Source organism: Artemia franciscana, chromosome 3, assembly GCF_032884065.1.
Source record: "Artemia franciscana chromosome 3, ASM3288406v1, whole genome shotgun sequence".
NCBI classification, from domain to species: domain Eukaryota; kingdom Metazoa; phylum Arthropoda; class Branchiopoda; order Anostraca; family Artemiidae; genus Artemia; species Artemia franciscana.
Genome location: NC_088865.1, coordinates 4,273,523 through 4,293,923, shown reverse-complemented (window position 1 = coordinate 4,293,923; position 20,401 = coordinate 4,273,523). Strand labels below are relative to the sequence as shown.

At 33.7% G+C, this 20,401-nt stretch overlaps 1 protein-coding gene across 1 annotated transcript in view; it reads left to right on the top strand.

The window, feature by feature from the left end:
- Nucleotides 1-20,401, top strand: part of LOC136024779 (uncharacterized) — a 77,225-nt gene that overhangs the window by 23,432 nt on the left and 33,392 nt on the right. Inside the window, exons 4-8 of the mRNA XM_065700235.1 lie at nucleotides 319-512; nucleotides 4,365-4,429; nucleotides 8,251-8,365; nucleotides 13,244-13,382; nucleotides 15,246-15,502. Coding sequence (XP_065556307.1) covers nucleotides 319-512; nucleotides 4,365-4,429; nucleotides 8,251-8,365; nucleotides 13,244-13,382; nucleotides 15,246-15,502 — 770 coding nt within the window. The remainder of the gene's footprint in view (nucleotides 1-318; nucleotides 513-4,364; nucleotides 4,430-8,250; nucleotides 8,366-13,243; nucleotides 13,383-15,245; nucleotides 15,503-20,401) is intronic.

The window sequence follows — 20,401 nt, the reverse complement described above, 5'->3', positions numbered from 1 at the left end:
GGGCTAATTTGGTTATTTGTTTTAAAATATATCTAACCAAAGGGAGAGGGGGTAATTTGGTTATAAATGAAATATATAAAACATATTGAAACATAATTTTAAAACGAAGACTAATAGTTTTACAATTTTTTGGTGTCTTTCAAGGTAAAATAAAACAGTCTTATTTTTCATGATTTAATGCTGATCAATAAAGAAATAAAAAGGAGAGGCCAAAAAATGTGTAAGTCAAATTTGGTGACACTTTTTTTCTTCCCTCTAATTAAGTATTTATTAATTAAGAACTTAATCAATAAATATTTATTAAGTAATATTTTATAGGTGATCGGATCTACACCTTCAGCCAACCTACATATCAAACTATGAATCAAATCAGTTATATACTTGTTAAGCGTGCAGTCTTACGACAAAACTGGAAACAAGCTGGACATTTATTCTTACCTTCGCCTAACGCAATTATTAGAGAGTCACGTTCAAGAGATACAAAGAAAAAGTTTAGTGTAGATTTATCTTTGGTAAGCAAATATTTTGTAACTGATTTTTTCATTATGTTTTTACCCAAAGACAAAAGGGTATACCCAAGTACATTGTATTAAATACACTCCAAATGTCAGTGAAATCGGATTAGAATACCCGAGCAAAGCCATGGCAGGCAGATATGGTTAAGTATTTTCCTACTTCCGACAAATCTTGAAAGTTTCAAACCAATCGAAAAAGAGGTTTGGATTCTTTTCGGGCCCAATATTCAAGGAGTATGGGCCCAGAAATCCATTGCCCGTTTCCTGTGGAAAAATCTTCCGAGTTTTTCCGTCAGGGTAAAAAATTAATAAGTTTCCCACTTTCAACGCTCTTCGATTGTAACTCATGATGTTTGTTTTTCAGTCAAATAAATGTATCTTTTTTTTCTGGAACAAATAAGAAGAAAAAATAAAAAGAATTAGGTAAACCTTAAAAAAGACAATGAAAAATACTCAGCTCTAGTCTGGACGTGAGATTAAAAGGCTCAAGTCATAATTGTATGTGTTTTTTGTTTTTAAAAGTTTAGGGCTGTTTTTTTTTTATAGAAAAACAAAAAAAATATGACGCATATAACATAAAAAATATATAACATATAAACAAAAAAACATATTATAACCTTTAAATGAATGAATGGATTTTTTCATTTTATAATGGCTAAACATAGGACACTAAAAGTTACCAAATAGGGAACAAAACCTGAATATTTGGTCATAAATGAAATAGAGTAGAACATTTTCACGAAATGCTTTATCTAGACTTTATTCTACATATTGCGAACATTCTATATTGTTTCTTTCCGGTTTGCGCCCGTTGTTTAATAATCAAGATTTGCAGGGTATTAAGAGTTCTGTATTTTCGTTATTGTAAATATTTATTGTATCTGCCGCGTTTTTATAGAAATCAGAAGATTATCAGAAAGTTTTGTGCCACTGATATTATTTTCGTTTATAAAAAACTCTATGCTAGATTAGGTGCTGAGGCCTGTCAACGCTTGGGCCCTTACCACCCTTTGATTAGACTCTATTAATTGTATTGTTTGTGTTATTTCGTTTTTCTTTCCTTAATGTCTTTTACTCCGCTTAATTTGTCAAAACAAGCGGGTAACAAATAAATAGTTATTAATTATTATACCTTAATATCATGTCTGCATTGTGTTTGCGGTAAATAGAAAGATTTTGGAGTAATTGAAAAGCATTTTTGTTGAACTCATTGCAATTTTGGTTCCACTGTGACTTTGCCCAGGAACTAAGTTTTGAGCCATCTAAAAAAAAAGATTTGTTTAATTTCTTTTTAGGAAAACAATATTTACTTTTGATTTTTCTTGTGCATTGGGTTACTCTTAGCCCAATTACTTGAGGATTTAAGCTTTTAGGTAAATAACTCTTTTCATGCCCCCCTTTTTTTCGGGGTGGGGGGGGGGGGTCCATGTCCCAAACATTTTTTTGAATTCGGTTTTCTTGGCCCGGGGACATGCGGCTACAAGTTTTAAAGTGCTCAGGGACAACTTGGTTCTTGGCCCATTTCTAGACCCCCTAACACATGTACTCTCCATCTAAACAAAAACTCTATGGCCCCTTAGTCCAGGCGATGGTTCTTGAAAGTGTCAAGCCAGTTGGGGAAAAAGTTTTTCTTGCTTTCATCAGCAGTTGTGTCAGAGAGTCTGTGTCTATAATTATATTCTTGTACCTTAGAGTCGTCTTTGCTAGTGGTTTTTTGCCATATTTATGGGCTTCATTTTTAGACGAACAATTTTTTTTTCAAATTGGGATTCTTATGACTCAAGGCCGTCTAGCTGTAAGTTTCATGCCAATCGAAACAACAAGTTCTAACTCTAGTTTTTTGGGGCCAGTGCCCCTAGCCTTTGTGTCCATTTTATGTTGCTTTTTGTGTTGATTTTGTATTCACATTTTGCTATTGTTTCACAGTGTGTTTTAGTTTTTTGGTGTTCTTGCGAGTCAAAAATAAATAAATATATTCACACGTTAAATGCAAATCAAATGGGAGGACGTGGGAACAGTGTGGAGCAGGCGTGCCGATCATGGACAAAACAAAAATAAATGAATTTACGAAATAAGTGCTAATTACTGGTATATAGACTAATTATGTTCTTTACATTCTTTTTACTTGCATAATAAAAACGAAAAAACAACAACAGTTAATTTGCCGTTAATTAAAAACAACACAAATCGACAAGCTGTTTAAGCACATAATTGGATAGCATATCTTAATCTGAATTGAACTTTTTGGCTTTTTATTTGGGTGAATTTGGTTTTGAGAAGTTAAGGTGTCATAAGTTACACCGTTCTATAGCCTATCAAGTAGGTAAAAAAAAGTTTTATTTTGCGTTCTGTAATACCAAGTGCCAAATTGCAAACTTTATGTACTTATTTTTTTTCCAGACCGATTAAGAAAAATCAAAGCAGTTTTGGTTATGTGTAAAAAAAAATAATATAATTTGTATTTTTGTTTTTGCCATATTTCAACTAAATATTTTTCTTAAGATGAGATTTTTTTTAGAGCACAGGCAAAACTTGTCAAACTTGTGTCTTTCTTCAAATAAAAATAATCAAAAAAGGATCTGTTGTAAATCATTATGGATTAAATGAATAAACAATGCAATAAAAAAAACGAAAATGTAAAAAAAAAAATATGCAAATTTAAACTAAAAAAGGACAGTTGTGTAAAACCGATACGAATATGAAGAGAATAAAAAACTACAGTGTATGTAAATACTTACTAAACTTAAAAAGTCAGTTAAAAAAAACAGCGTTACTCTAAAAGAAAAAGAACAAAATATGGACTTAAAATCAAACTAGAGTGGAACTAGAAATTCGTATGGTCGGATTCGTGTTCTTGTCAAATAAATACGAAGACTGTAAATAAAGGATATAAAAAACATAAAAAATTATTGTAAAGATTGAAAGTAAAAAAAAAAACTTGATAAACTTGATAAGAAATCAGAGTTTGTGCCTAGTTGTGCCTTTTGAGTGTCCGGATGCAATCCAATCATTGTGGGAGGAGTTCTTAGATTCTTCTTATTATATTTTCTTGATAGCGTCCACGATATCAATCGAAAGTTTAGGTCGACCGCTGGAGAGGGGAAGGGGGTACCTAGATTCTTATCTTCAGTATATTTAAAAAATAAGACGTCAATCTCAGTCAATCTTAGCGGAATGTACGGCCTTGCTCATTGGATGTGCCCCTGTAGGATCTGCGCGTGATCATACCTCTTTGGGAAGGGAAGGGGGTAGGCACTGTAAAATATAGTATCAGCCGTATTACTTGGCAGGATGGTGGATTGAATGCAGACTTAGCCAATAGCTATTTTTATCATTTCGAGTGTTCGGGTCTAATCTCTATGAGGGTACGCCTACGCCCTTGTAACCGCACCCAATGAAATGGCTTTTAAGATGGCAATAAAATGAGATGGGGAGTAAAAAGTTCTAGTAAAGCTGTGTCTTTGGAGTGGAGGGTTTATATCCGTTTAGATTACTTACATAGAATTTGCTCCTGGAAGTGCCGCATGAGCTTCTAGGTCTTTTAAATTTTTATGCTAAGATTTATCTACTCATCCGTAAAGTGACCGTTTTACAGATGCTGCGTAACTTCAGGAAATCGTCCTATTCCGTCACATAAGTAATAAAACACATAAAGTCTATGGATGCCGATGTCTGCGAAAAGTGTCTTCAGACTATCCGTCTTATTCTCTTCTTTTGCGACAATTTTATTTTCTGTTTCTCTTTCAGTTTTGACGCAGCTAAATTTTTGTTTTTAAATTGCAAATTTTACTTTACTATTTTTAGTTTTATTTTCGTAACTAAATCTCGTCTTTAACCTTGTTATCTTAGATATTTCTTGAAGCAACTCTGAGGGAAGATATTTGCACTTTGGAAGACATTCAAGAGGTTTTGTCGTAAGTTTTTTATTGTTCTTTTGACTTTTTATAAATATTTTCTTTTTAATTTGTTGAAAAATTGCTGCTTTTGAATCGTTTTTTCACAGTTAAAAAAAGTTTGGAAGAATAGAAAGATAAGCCTACAAACCAAGATTAGAATATTGGAAGCTACAGTGATGACAGTGGTCAAATATGGCTCTGAAGCATGGACACTCCGAAAAGCAGATGAAAATTTACTAGATGTTTTCCAGAGAAATTGCCTACGGATTGTTCTGGGTACCCGGCTGACTGACCGTATTTCAAACAGTAGGTTGTACGAAAAGTGTGGTTCAATCCCGCTTTCTAGGGCTATAATGAAAGAAAGGTTGAGATGGCTAGGCCACGTTCTACGGATGAAGGATGACAGATTACCGAAGATTGTCCTTTTTGGCCAACCGTCTGGGGCTACACGGAAAGCAGGTCGTCCTTGTCTGGGTTGGGAGGATGTCATAAATAAGGATTTAAAGGAAATGGGAACTTCCTGGGAGGGTGTAAAGAGGGAGGCTTTAAATAGATTAGGTTGGAGGAGGAGCGTGCGTAGCTGTGTTGGCCTCAGGCGGCTTGGTGCTGCAGTGAGTTATTAGTAGTAGTAGTAGTAGTATATTTTTCAGCTACTGAAAATAATATGAGTGTTCGCAGGATCGAAATGGGGGGGGGGGGGGCTACTCTCTTACCCCCATGAGGTAAAACAATGCACATAAAGTAATTTTGACTTTTTTTTGGAACAAGGGTTCAGTACATTTTCCCGAAAATGAGGAAGAGTCATGGGAAAATGTATTGAGACTATGTTTGTCTTCTCTTTTCCTTTTCGCTCTTCTAGAATATAACTGTATTTGACGTATTTAATATACTAAAATATAACTGTATAATTAGATTTGGGCTTCTTGGTTCGTAGTTCGTAATTAGCTTATTAAGATTTTTCGGTTAATTAAATAATTCATTTATTATAACCAAATTTTACAACAACGCAAGCGGATTAGATGAAACTTAGATGAAAAAAGAAAGTACAAAGATGAACAAAACAAATTAAACATACATATTTGTCAAGTACTCAAAATAGCTAGAGTAAGTAACGCTAAAAAACAAAAAAAAACATACAAACATTTTAAATATTTTAAGTAATAAAAACAAGACAACAATGCCTGGTAATCACTTACTGTTCGATAGTGACTTTTAAATTTTCGAGTTCTTTTTTCATAAATCTAAAAGCAGGTGTTCGGGACTGTGGTGATGTTAAAACCAAAGTGGAACATAGCTAATTCTATACTGTAAAATTGTCTTGGTAAATTTTTATCTGAAGTTCGGCTAAAAAATTGTTGGCAAAATAATCACTTAGTTTTTAGTGCCTGGCGGTGCTGAAATCGAGTCGTAACAAGGCTAATTAGATTTTTATCATTAGAAATTAGCCTATTTCTGATGATAATTTAAAATATTTTAGGCTTAAATTCGCCGAAAAACAACTTAGGCGCTCGGTACCAGGACGTTGCTAACCTGTGTGAAGGTATAAGAAAGATTTCAGTCACAAATTATGATTAATCGATTCGTCTCGAAAAACAGTATTGTGAATATTTCAGCATTTTCCATATTTATATAGCAGTGCTGCCTGACTTACTTATGGAAGGAATTGATAACACCCTAGAATACATCAGGGTATATGTGTATGTTTTTTGTTGTTTTTTTTTTGTGTGTCTTTTCTTTAATCAAGTCTTAACTAAAAGTTAATCAACAACTAATGGCTCTTTTTTTTATAGTACATATTAGGTTCGGAAAATTTTTAATTTGTTATAAAAGTTAGAAAGTTAGAAATTAGAAATTAGAAGTTAGAATTAGAGTAAAAATTAGAAAGTTAGAAAAGTTAGAATCATTTCAAAGGAACAAAGAGAGGAAACTCAATGAAGAAAACAGACAAAACAAGACTTCGGCTAGTAGCGAAAAGACAAAAAAACAAAACGACGTAGATATTTCGCCTGTATAAAAACGAGGTGTTTTCAGCCTAAAAGAAACAAAGATTAAAAAACTAAAATAAAGTAAAAACACATAAAAACCACCACCAATATTAAACTACAATTGTTGCAACAGACCACTTGACTAATAGACCTACTTCGACGAAAGCACTAAAGTAACTGAAGATCTTTCGTTAGGGTCATTCATTACCAAAAACTACAATGAAAAAAGATTTATAAATAAAAAGAAAAAAAGATATATAAAAGATATAAAAAAGATCATATAAATGAAAAAAGAACTACAATAAAAAGGTTTATTTTTTACAATTAAAATAAGGACCAATTACTGGTTGAAAACGATGACCAAAAAAAAAACTGCACAAAAAAATTTAAATGACCCGTATTTGGACGGCACTAATTAGTTTTTGTGGCACTCCAATTTTGGCACTAATCTTTGTTGGCACTGAATGGTGCAGGGGGACGGAGTGAATAATCTCTTTTGGAGGAAAGAATGAAGTTTCCGAACTTGCGCATAAATCATGGTCTAGCACCTACGGAGTGATAAGGGGGTCCCTGGGTTGCCCCCCCCCCTAAAAAAGCCGTGAATATTAATTTCTTATATTTCTCATATGACTCCAGTGTCTATGACGTTTCTTGTTTAGTCCCGCTTCCTCGTCTGTAGCTCCCTGAGCTAAACGTCTCGAAGTGTCTGGGTAGGTGTTTAATTCCTTGAGAATTATTGGAAATTTTGAGACAATTTCAGTGAAAGTAAGTGCACCGCAGACTATTTATTGCATTCCTAATGCCTCGTTATGTTGAGTCGTAGTTGCTGTTGAGGTACAATTATTATTAAGTCTCTTGGACTCCAGACCCTACTTATAGGTTATTTTTAAAGAATAGTATCCCCCCCCCAAGCACATAGATGAATAGGTAATATTTCCTGAGCTCAGTTATGGCACTTCAGTTGTTTCATCTGGATTTATGTATTTACTTCTGATTAATATATATATATATATATATATATATATATATATATATATATATATATATATATATATATATATATATATATATATATATATATATATATATATATATATATATATATATATATATATATATATATATATATATATATATATATATATAAAGCGATTTGTCGTTGCAGAAAAAAAAACAGACTTAAGATCCCTAGTTTGAAAAGCTAATTTATGAATATACAATCTATGCTACTTTATTTGCGGATATATACTTATATATAAATATATATATATATATATATATATATATATATATATATATATATATATATATATATAATATAATATATATATATATATATATATATATATATATATATATATATATATATATATATATATATATATATATATATATATATATATATATATATATAATATTTATATAGTAAATTTTATTATCAATTTATTAACTAATAAACATTATATATATTTATATAATATTATACTTATATTTATTATATTATATTTTATATTATTTATATATATATATATATATATATATATATATATATATATATATATATATATATATATATATATATATATATATATATATATATATATATATATATATATATATAATATTTATATAGTAAATTTTATTATCAATTTATTAACTAATAAACATTATATATATTTATATAATATTATACTTATATTTATTATATTATATTTTATATTATTTATATATATATATATATATATATATATATATATATATATATATATATATATATCTTATTTGATTTATATATTATATCTTAATTTATATCTGAATTTATTGCAATGCATTTATTCTGTTTATTATTTCTAGAACTATGAAAGGTTATCGAACCATGGAAGGTGCCCAATCTCTTGTTTATCGTATTAAGCTGGCAGAAGTACTTCAAAAGCGAGGTAAATTTACCGAAGCTGAACAATTAAGAAAAGTAAGAATTTTAATTTATATTATTACCTAGATAAAATTTTGTTTCATCCCTTTGTCATTTATCCGTTTTCATAAGGCTTGGTGATCCAATGAGTTGTTAGTAATAGTAGTTGTTGTAGTTGAATTGAATAATGCAATAAATAACTTTAGGGAGTTTTGTTAAGGAAAGGGGTCATTTTTATAAATTGTGCTGTCTTCTTCTTGACAATGACAAATAATTTATTTCGGAACATCAAAATAAATAATCGCAATATATAAAACTATAAAATAAAAATGAGTTGTGAAAAATTGTCGGAATGATTTCCTGTATCGCTGTGTTGCTCCGGGGTTGTATGGCTGTAGCTTGATGCGGTGCCGAATGTCGTGGCTGTTTTGTTCGGTTGTAGGGTATTGCGGTGCTTCTGTGATGGGAGAAGGCCATATCCGAAGCCCACTAGAAGTTCGTGCCTCCTTGTTTCAAGTGTTGTTAGACCTGACAGAACAAGACATTCTTCATAGGGTAACAGTGTATCCCCCAAAATGATTTCCTGTATCGCTGTGTTGCTCCGGGGTTGTATGGTTGTAGGGTATTGCGATGCTTCTGTGATGGGAGAAGGCCGTATTCGAAGCCCACTAGAAGTTCTTTCCTCCTTGTTTCAAGTGTTGTTAGACCTGACAGAACAAGACATTCTTCATAGGGTAACAGTGTATCCCCCAAAATCACTCGCAATGCACGCTTTAGTATTCCCTCAAGTTTGTCAGTTTGATCTTTTGTGAGACAAGCGTGCCAGACTGGACAGGCATATTCTAGAATTGGTCTCATGTGAGTTTTGTAGTAAGTAAGCATTGCATCTTTGCTTAGATCTTCTTCGTCTTCAGATTACTATGGAGACGCTTTCGCGTAACTTCATGTCCGGAATCAAATTCTGTGCCCTGCAGTGTGCTGCTACAGCTAGGTTCAAAAACAGGATAAATGTGCTGTCGGGTAAACACCGGGTAAAAACAAATGTGCTGTCGGGTAAATACCGAGTAAAAACAAATATGCTGTCGGGTAAAGGCCGGGTAAAAACAAATATACTGTCGGGTAAATACCGAGTAAAAACAAATATGCTGTCGGGTAAAGGCCGGGTAAAAACAAATATACTGTCGGGTAAATACCGAGTAAAAACAAATATGTTGTCGGGTAAAGGCCGGGTAAAAACAAATGTGCTGTCGGGTAAATACCGAGTAAAAACAAATATGCTGTCGGGTAAAGGCCGGGTAAAAACAAATGTGCTGTCGGGTAAATACCGAGTAAAAACAAATATGCTGCCGGGTAAACACCGGGTAAAAACAAATGTGCTGTCGGGTAAATACCGAGTAAAAACAAATATGCTGTCGGGTAAAGGCCGGGTAAAAACAAATGTGCTGTCGGGTAAATACCGAGTAAAAACAAATATGCTGTCGGGTAAACACCGGGTAAAAACAAATGTGCTGTCGGGTAAATACCGAGTAAAAACAAATATGCTGTCGGGTAAAGGCCGCTTTCATTACAATCAATCCTAAAATCTTCTGTTATTTACTTGAGAATTTTGTGCTTAAGGATATTACATAGTTTGAGAGTTGGTCATAGCTCTACTTGAGAGAGAGAGATATTATCCTTAATGTTAAGTTTGAAGTGGCAAAAATTTAGCACCTTTGAAGAGACGAAAATGTTAAAAAGTATAAATAGGAAGTGTATAATTTGGTTTCTTTGCTAATAAGCATCGGAGCCCAAGGGCCCCAAACAGTTTCTATAATTTTGATACATTGAATGTATTTTCCAAAATCTTGGGAGGGGGGGGGATTTTTTTATTCTTTGATGAATATACCTAAAAAAGGTATATCGACAATACGTGAAAGCTGCGGTCTAAAAATTAGGGATGGGACATTGTTCCCTACTCAATTGACTCCCCAGAAAGTACTTATGGTTATTAACTAGATGAATTGGTTTTGAGGAAGCGAGAGAAGTATTTATAAATGACAAAATAGCTAAGGAATTAAAATTGTTTATTCCTTACTCTACATTTAGTTTTTATTAAGATTAGTAAAAGGCAATGAGGATCTTCCTATGTCAAAATGCTAAAATTGGATTAATAAAATTATTGGATTAATTATTGGATTAATTTATTATTGGATGAATAAAAAATATTCATAATTTTTAAACTAATAGTTAAAATGTCACACTGACAATTTTTTTTCCAAGTAATTCTCAAGGTTTGATAAACAAATATTTAATAGCCAAAAATGAGACAATAAAAAAAAATTAACCACTATTCAAAATTCAAATGCATGTGACAATCTTTTATTTAATGGAATTTGGTAATTGGTGATTAAAATAACACAACGGTAACCCTGATCTCAAGTAAGTAGAAAGCAATTCGCTTGACTCGATATCGAAACAGGAAAAAATAATGAAACGCGAAAAAATGAAAGAAGAGTATATAGCAGGTATTTATGTATTTAGATATTAATTAAATAAAAATAACAAGTTTTTTTAAATGAAAGTAAGGAGCAACATTAAAACTTAAAACGAACAGAAATTACTCCGTATATGAAAGGGGCTTTTCCTCCTCAACGGCCTGCTCTTTACGCTAAAGTTTGACTCTTTCTCTTAACTCTATAAAACAGTAAGAAACTTTACCGTAAAGAGCGGGCCGTTGAGGAGGAAAAGCCCCTTTCATATACGGAGTAATTTCTGTTCGTTTTAAGTTTTAATGTTGCTCCTTACTTTCATTTAAAAAAACTTGTTTTTTTTTATTTAATTTCTGGACGTTTTTGAATTAATGCATGTTTTGATCTTGGCTCGTAAATAATTAAAACGAAATTTGCATATTAATTAATTGCAATTAATCGGAAGATTTTGAGAAAAAGGAGGGAGCGAGAAGGCCTAGTTGCCCTCCAATTTTTTGATTACTTAAAAAAGCAACTAGAATTTTAATTTTTTACAAACGTTTTCACTGGTAAAAAATATACGTAACTTACGAATTAATTTACGTAACGAACTTCTATATTCCTATGTTTTTATTGCGTGCATGAGGGGGTTCAACCCTCGTCGATACCTCGCTCTTTACCCTAAAGCTTAAATTTTGTCCCAATTCCTTAAGAATGACCTCTGAATCACAAAGGCCGTAGAATAAATAGTTGAAATTACTAAAAATACTTTAGCATAAAGTGTGAGGTATAACGAAGAGGTAAACACCTCATATGTGCAATAATTTTTGTTCGTTTTAAGTTTTTATGTTGCTCAAAAACTTTTATATTTATTTTTTCATTGTTTTTTTTTCAAATAATGCTAGAAAACCCTGCGCCCCTTCATTGAAATTCTCTTCTCCCATGACAAGTTTCTCCATGGAAATATCCTCCCACGTAACCCCCCCCCCTCAAATCTCCCCCCTAAACAAAAAAATCCCCCTGAAACCATCGGTACACTTCCCAGTAACCATTACTATATGCAAACACAGGTCAAAGTTTGTAAATCGCGGCCCCTCCCACGGGGACTGCGGGGGAGTAAGTCGTTCCTAAAGACATAGTTATTAGGTTTTTCGACTATGGTGAATAAAATGGCTATCTCAGAAGTTTGATCCAGTGACGTTTGGTAAAAAATGAGCGTGGGAGGGGGCCTAGGTGCCCTCCAATTTTTTTGATCACTTTAAAAGGGCTCTAGAACTTTTAATTTCTGTTAAAATGAGCCCTCTCGCGACGTTCTAGGACCACTCAATCGATACGATCACCCCTGGAAAAAAAAAAAAAAAAAAAACACGCATCCGTGATCTGTCTTCTGGCAAAAGATTCGAAATTCCACATTTTTGTAGATAGGAGCTTGAAACTTCTACAATAAGGTTCTCTGATACGCTGAATCTGATGGTGTGATTTTTGTTAAGATTGTATGACTTTTAGGGGGTGTTTCCCCCTATTTTCTGAAATGAGGCAAATTTTCTCAGGCTTGTAACTTATGATGGGTATAACTGATCTTGATGATACTTATATATTTAAAATCAGCATTAAAATGCGATTCTTTTGATGTAACTATTGGTAACAAAATTTTATTTTTTAGAGTTTCGGTTACTATTGAGCCGGGTCGCTCCTTACTACAGTTCGTTACCACGAACTGTCTGATGTTAGGTATTTTTTTTTTATTATATCTTATTGTGTTTCTGTATTGTAGGAAGTATTGAATTCTGGAACTGTTATGGATAGTATGAGAGGGATTGAGTCAGTGCAACCAGAAAAATTACGTAAAAAAAAATAAATATTCGATGGAGTTAACATAATTTTCTTTACTTTTGTATTTTTATGCTTCATTCTAATAGTATGACCCGTAAAGCTAAGACATCTCTGTGAACCCTTTTAAAAATGCGTCGCTTCGGGTGCAATGCCCACAGTCTTCTTCGGACATACCTGTGCTACGTACGCCCCATACTTGAATGCACCCGTCCCGTCTGGGGCCCGTCAGCATTAAGAACCGCCTATCTAATGCAGGAACTGGAGTTAGTCCAAAAATGGGCAACCCCGATCATCCTGAGCAATAGAGACATTTCCTACCACGACGCCTTAGCAACCCTTGAACTCCAAAGTTTGGAACTCCGTTTGGGTGACCTTATCCTAAGGTTTGGCAAAATGCTGCTGTCTAACCCTGCTTATCGTGACATTTTACCCCCAGAAGCCCCGACAGTCAGCCGTACGAGACAGAAGCTAAAACTTGTGCCTGTGCGTGCTGAGACAGACCGGTACCAGAACTCTTTCGTCCCTTCTTTTACGTCATTATATAATAGTGCATAATAACATTTATTGTAGTTCAGCATCTAATTAGCCATTTTGGCTACGATTGTTGTTTTATTAAACCTTTCTCTCTATCTCTCATATTGTTTCTCTATTGTAGGAAGTATTGAATTCTGGAAATTTTATGCATAGTATGAGAGGAATTAAGACAATGCAACAAGAAAAATTGCGAATTGCCAGGATTGATTGTCTTAGCCGCTTGGGGATTGCTGCATACAACGCTTGGCTGGAAAACCGGGGTAGGAGTTAACCCTATTTTAGTTTGATCCTAGTGTCTATTCAGTGGCAAAGACCTAAACTAACATATGAAGAAATTATTGTAAACAGTGTATTCCACAGACATTACAAACACGGCTCGAATTTAACCGACATTTTTGTGAGTAAGGCTGTGAGGTTAGATACATAATCAAATTTTTGGGAAAAAAAATTGATCAGGAGTACTAATTTGTTGAAACTTAGAGGAGGCAGGGTTAAGAACTATTCTATTTCTTTAATGGAAAAAGATATTTTCAAAATTTGGAAAAGGGGTAAATTTATTTCTTCTTCAATAAAAGTAGTAAAAATCTTTTTTTTAATGTAAGGTGATTGTAACACCCTCCCCCCCCAGTCAGATTCATAATTAGCGCTTCTAAAATTTGTCAAAAGTTAGTGGAATGTTTTTTTTCTCCGTTTAAATACTATTTATTAAAGAATTTTGTTTTAATTATAAACTTCCTATTTGGGACTATTTTTGTGCTTCTATATTGACAATGTCTCCAAAAAATTTTTACCTAGTATTTTCAGCTTTTTAGTCTTCACTAAGACAAACAAAAATTTAATCTGAGATTCAAACCTAAGCTGCCACTGCCACAGACAAGCATTCTGTGCATTCAAGCACTGTGCTATCACGGCTTGTATATTAGTGTTTGATTTATACTTTTGTGCTGTGTTCATTCACCTGTTTATCTTATTTTATTTATACAAAAGAGAGTATATAAGAGGGTTAATTTTGATTGTCTATTATTGTACTGTCATTGGAAGGGCATACACTGATAAAATTTGGAAGTAATTAAACACTCGGAAGTGGTCGACAGATGGCTTACACATTTAACAAATTTAGGTGACAAAAAAGTTGGTGAGCTGAGGAAAAAAACAACAGAATCTCCCTAGCTTCTAAACCAAAGAGAAAAAAAACGTTAATTTTCTATAATTCCATGGTAAAAAGTTTGCTTTGGTTAATGCGTGTAACTTTTTTTTTGTGAGCCAGTCTCATTCTTCCTCCCTAATGAAGTGTATTTTAGAAAGAGAAACCAAGTAACGCCATTTTTTTAAAACCTGATTGGCTTTCCTGTGTTCCTGTATAAAATTGTAAACCTTTTCAAAACGTGGTTGGTTTTCTTGTGGTCCTGTCTGAAATTTTAAGCCAATGAAAAGAATGAAAATTTTAAATGTCGTCTGATAGGCTCTTCGGTGTGAAATTGGAGGCCGAGATCCGTGTCGTCGCAGACTGTCGTTAGAAGAGGCAAAAATTTCAAAGAAAAGGAGCACTCTCACTTCTATAGATTCATTAAATAAACAGCGAGGTCTTGACGACGGGGAGAACTTCCTCATATACTTCATATCAGGGGGTTTACCCCCTGTTAATACCTCGCTCTTTACGCTAAAGTTCAATTTGTTCCAAATCTTTAAGAATGACTCCTGAATAAAAAAGACCGGTCAACTAGAATAAATAGCACTTTTGAAATTATTAAGTATATCGCTAAATGAAGACCCGTCTTATGAGCTATATAAAGCGAATTCGTAATGAGTATTAAGGTAACTTTTGAGCAAATGCAAAGAATAATTAATTAAAACAAAATATTTTTTTAAAACAATATTTTTTAAAACAATATTTTTATTAAAACAATATATTTTATGTTTTATATAAATGTTTTGTTTTAAAAATTCAGTCCCTCTGTTTTTCTTTTTCGAAACCAACTCCTTAGGTCTTCCTTAGATCTGGGAAGGATGTCAGAAATCTGTTGAGGGGGGTACCTGCCCCCCTGTCCCTGCTTAGAGCCGCCACTGATCTACCATCTTTTAATTTTTGTATGCTCTCTTTTCAACAATTATCACATTTTTAGATGAAATTTTGAAGACATTGGCGATTGATAAGTTGAGTATATCGCTAAATGAAGACCCGTCTTATGGGGTATCGGCTGCAGGGTTTGATGCACTATTTCATCTCCTCTCCGAAACCATAGATGGTGATCAACTGAGAACTGCCATAGAGAGTTTCTTATCTGGATGGGAATGTAATCCTCGTCCTGTTGGTGAAGCTGCTATGAAAATTGTTGGGACTGATAAAAGCTTCAGACCGCTCCACCATTCTATTTTGAAGGTAAGCTCAAAATCTTCTTTTAGTTCTAAGTACCAAGGACAATTAAAATGAAATATTATTGTTTCACGTCGTATTATTGTTATACGATATTATTATACGATTATATTGTTATAATCGATTATAACAATACATATGATATATATGATGATATATTGTATATGATATACAATATATCATATATATTGATATGATATATTGATATTAATATTGATATTGATATTATATATTGATATTTATATTAATATATATTGATATGATATTGTATATGATGATATATTGTATATGATATATACAATATATATGATGATATAATCGATATATATACGATTATATTGTTATACGATATTATTATAGTGAATATTATTGTTTCACGTCGAAACTAACATATCCACATAAGTTTTGAAACCAGGAAGAATTGACGGTTCAATTGTCAATGAGAAAGACCTTTTTATGCAGTTATGTAGTGGCAGTGTAGTGGGCTTGTGTAGTGGCAGGTGGCACATTTTCAGTAAACTTCCTATTGATATCATAATTATTCACAGTTCTTTATTTAAGTAAAATGCGCACCATCTTTAAATTATATTTGACGCTATGTATATCAAAAGTATTCTTTAGAACCAAAAAATTTATTTCTCCTTTTTTAAGCCCATTTCTAAAACTTTTTTTTTGAAAGTTTGTTTATTAAAGTATTTATTAAAAACATTTTTTTGTAAAGTATTTATTTAACTCTTTTTTGTCTTAAATTGTTTAAATTGTGCCTAATTAGCTCTTCAATTGATACTATATTTAGCATGCACCTAACACCCGGACACACTACTCCTACGTGAAAATAGCTTAAAAGCAAGAATGCATGTCCAATGTTGATTGAGAGTGTTGTCTATTAGAAACGCCCACATCCGCAGTGGCGAAGGTACGCTTGGGCCACAATTTTTGCAAATTTGTAATTGTAGGATAATTAAGTATTTTGGGATTCAAATATATCGGAATATTAACATGTTAAATAAAGCAAAGCTATATACAAATTTTGAGCCAAATTGGATGAGAGAAAGGGTATGAAATAAGCATCTCAAATTTTGGATGACTGAATGGCGACAGAGTCAGCAAGTTAAGTAAAACGTTGTAATAATAATAACATCGGACACAAGGCCGTATCCAGGGGGTTGACCCTCCCCCCAATCAAATTGTTTGTCAGACTCTTAAAAACCTAACAAAATGGATATAAACAAATTTTTTTTCGTTTTTTGTGTACCCCTCCCCCCACCGAAAAAAATAGTTATATAAAACACCCCTCTCCTCCGAAATAAACCAGGATACGCCCCTAATCGGACATCAGACAGTTTAAGCAGGTATAGCAGTTTAAGCAGTTTGTAAGCAGGTATTATTTGAAGGTCAAGTGGTCTTCGGGAATAAGCATATTGTTTGAATTTTAACGGGCAAGAGCGTTGTTAAATTCGATTAATTGGTTTCGCTTATTTATTCTATGCCTCAGTGTGATAACACTGACGAAAACTGTTATCTAAGCCTAACATTTTAGAAAGATGTTAGTCTAATAGTTAACACGTGATAACAGTTTTCGTCTAGTGGTTAAAACTGTAAACCCATTATTTTTTAAGTTCAATGAATTAATCAGTATTTGAGGTGACTTAAAAGACTTTTTGACGATTCTTCTTTGAGCAACTTTTAATGAGCTAGTAAAATTTTCAGACAAAGTAGTTGAACATTTAAAGAAAATTCAACTGAATTTGGCTTAATTGGCTGTGTCACCAACGAGCAGGCACGTACGCAGGATTTTTTTCGGGGGGGGGGGCAAAACCTTTCAAACAGCAGATATAAAGAAGTACTTTTTTATTTAGTAACTAAATAAATGCAAAAATCACGTATATCAGAAAATACAGATTAGCTTTAATCTGTAGTTTGTAGCGGATGGGGTGAAGGAGACTGAAGCCTCAAAAGTACGTTTTAGGCTCAGGTTATGTTCAAAGCTATTTAGAACCCGTGATTAATCTATTATATCCCACTGAAAGGGGAATTTTAGGGTTAATTGTGCAATATGGGTGCTGTGGGGGGTAGTTCTTCTATTGCGAAAACGTCGATTTTAATGAAAAATGAGTTTCCAAAATTGATCCATTAAAAGCTGTACTTTATCCTGAAAAGGGGGGATAAACGCCCTAATACCAAGGATAATTCTATTTTGCTGTGGAAAGCAAACTCTCTTTACAATAAAAAAAAAATAACAGCACAATCGCTAGTTACTTCAAAGAGGGTAAAAAGTTAGACAGAAAATGGATTAATTATTGGGCAGTGACTTGACCAGATAATTGCATGCTGTAAAATCCCAAAAAAGGCTTCACACATGTATCTAGATTCTTAGTAAATGTCATACTTTTGCCAGAAATCTTAAGAAACCATGGGGAAATTCCACATTTCACAAAATTTCGAGAGGGGGGTGGGCCCAAAGGCCCCCCACCCTGCGTACGTGCCAGCCAATGAGGCCCATAGCATAGCAAAGCTGCGCGATTTATTATAAGCACCGATTTTCACTCTCTATGTTGAAGAAATTAACCGGCAATAGAGGTGGTGTACCCTGTACGAAGCATGATAAATGGGTCCACTTTTACGAGAATGGAGAGACAGCATTACGGTTAAACGCATTCCCAAGTAACATTTGGATTTCTAATTCCACGTGAGGCGGGAAAATGCTTGGTCCTGAACACTCACTAGGACTAGGGAAATCATATATCTGTCCGACCTGTCGACCGAGGGACATGTCTCTATTGATGAATTTTTTCAAAGCTGGATGAATCACGAAAGCAACGAGAAAGTCAAATACCTTTCGCTGCAGCACCTAACCCTGCTTCTCTTGCAAGGATACCAGAACCCAAGAGAATCCAGTTTTCGATTACCACTTTTGATATAAGTATTATGCAAAGGTATTATTAAAAGGTAAAGTAAATAGTAAAAGTTGTAAAATAGTAAAAGGTAATGTAAATATTAAAAGTTGTAAAATAGTAAAAGGTAATGTAAATACTAAAAGTTGTAAAACAGTAAAAGGAGAAGTTAAAGGTAAAGTAAATAGTAAAAGGTAAAGTAATTATTAAAAGTTGTAAAATAGTAAAAGGTAAATTAAATAGTAAAAGTTAAAGGTAAATCAAATAGTAAAAGGTAAAGTAATTATTAAAAGTTGTAAAATAGTAAAAGTTAAAGTAAATAGTAAAAGTTGTAAAATAATAAAATGTGAAGTAAATAGTAAAAGGTAAAGTTGTAAAATAGTAAAAGGTAAAATAAAGTTGAAAATAGTAAAAGGTAAACATACCGCAATAGACGCAGAACCTGATACTACTAACCAGGCACGTAGGCAGGGGGGGCCTTCCGACCGACCCCCCCCCCCCCGAAATTTTGTGAAATGTTTAATTTCCGCATGGTTTCTTGGGATTTCTGGCAAAAGTAGGACATTTATTAAGAATTATGCGTGAAGCCTTTTTTTTGTGATTTTACAGCATGGAATTATCCGGTCAAGTCACTGCCCAATTATTAACCCATTTTCTGTCTAACTTTTTACCGTCTTTGAAGTAGGGGAGAGTGGGGCTGGTGTAAACTTTGAAAGTAGTGAAAGTAGGTTAGATACATAATTACCAACAGGTCGGAAAAGAGTTCCGTACCTGGAGAGTTAAGGGCTGACATGGTGGAAAAGAGTTCCACACATGGGATATATGCCAACAGGTCGGAAAAGAGTTTCGTACCTGGAGAGTTAAGGGCTGACATGGTGGAAAAGAGTTCCACACATGGGATATATGCCAACAGGTCGGAAAAGAGTTCCATACCGGGGGAGTTAAGGGTTGAAGTAGGGGAGAGTGGGGTTGGTTCGGACGCGCGGTGAATCTGGACAAGCGCTTCTCTCCCTACAGCGCCGTCTGCTAATCAAGAAAAAAAACAATGTAGACCTGCCATCTAGCATTCTATTTGCGTATGTAGTTTTGTTACCCCTCGTGCAGTCGTTTTGGAAATATTTGAAAAAAAAACTGAAAAAACAAGAAAAGGCATCCTGTATCTTCTTTAATTTGAGATTTAATTCAGCCTATATTAATAAACATTTAGCTTTCTTAATGCATGACACGTTTAACTTAGACTTTGTTAAGTTGTTTCGATTTTGGTTTTTGGCGCCATCTGTAAGCTCTGAGGCGTAGGTGAGGTTTCAGGCTTTTTCTTTCAGGTGGGGTTGATTTGGACAACTACAGTGGGTTGCATTCGGACATTGTCCGAACCAACCCCACAATCCCCTAATTAGCGATTGTACTGTTATTTTTTTTGTAAAGAGAGTTTTGTGTTTCCACAGCAAAATAGAATTATCCTTGATATTAGGGTGTTTATCCCCCCTTTTCAGGATAAAGTACAGCTTTTAATGGATCAATTTTGGAAACTATCGTTTTTCATTAAAATCAACGTTTTCGCAATAGAAAAACTACCCCCCCACAGCACCCATATTGCAAGGAAGGTTTCATCAGCTGTTTCTGGAAGCAACTAGGCTATGCAGAGAACTAGAAGTTACTCTTGTCATGCCACGAAAGAGGAAACTTTTCAAAATTCCAAGTGATATCCCGGCAGAAAAACATATAGAATTTTACTATCGCGTCTCCATTTCCCTCCCATTTGTAGATCAGCTAATACAATCACTTGAATCTCGATTCACAAAGCACAAGGTCACGCTGAAAGGCCTCAGCGGAATACTGCCATCTTTTGTTGTGAAACAGCCTAGCAGCGATCTTAAAGAACTGATTAAATTATATGCCTCAGATCTGACGAGTTCAGACTCCGCTGTGATGGCTGAGCTTTAACTATGGCGAGCTAAGTGGCTGAAAGTAGTACCCAGTCTTTTCCCGAAGACAGCAGTGCAGAGCTTGG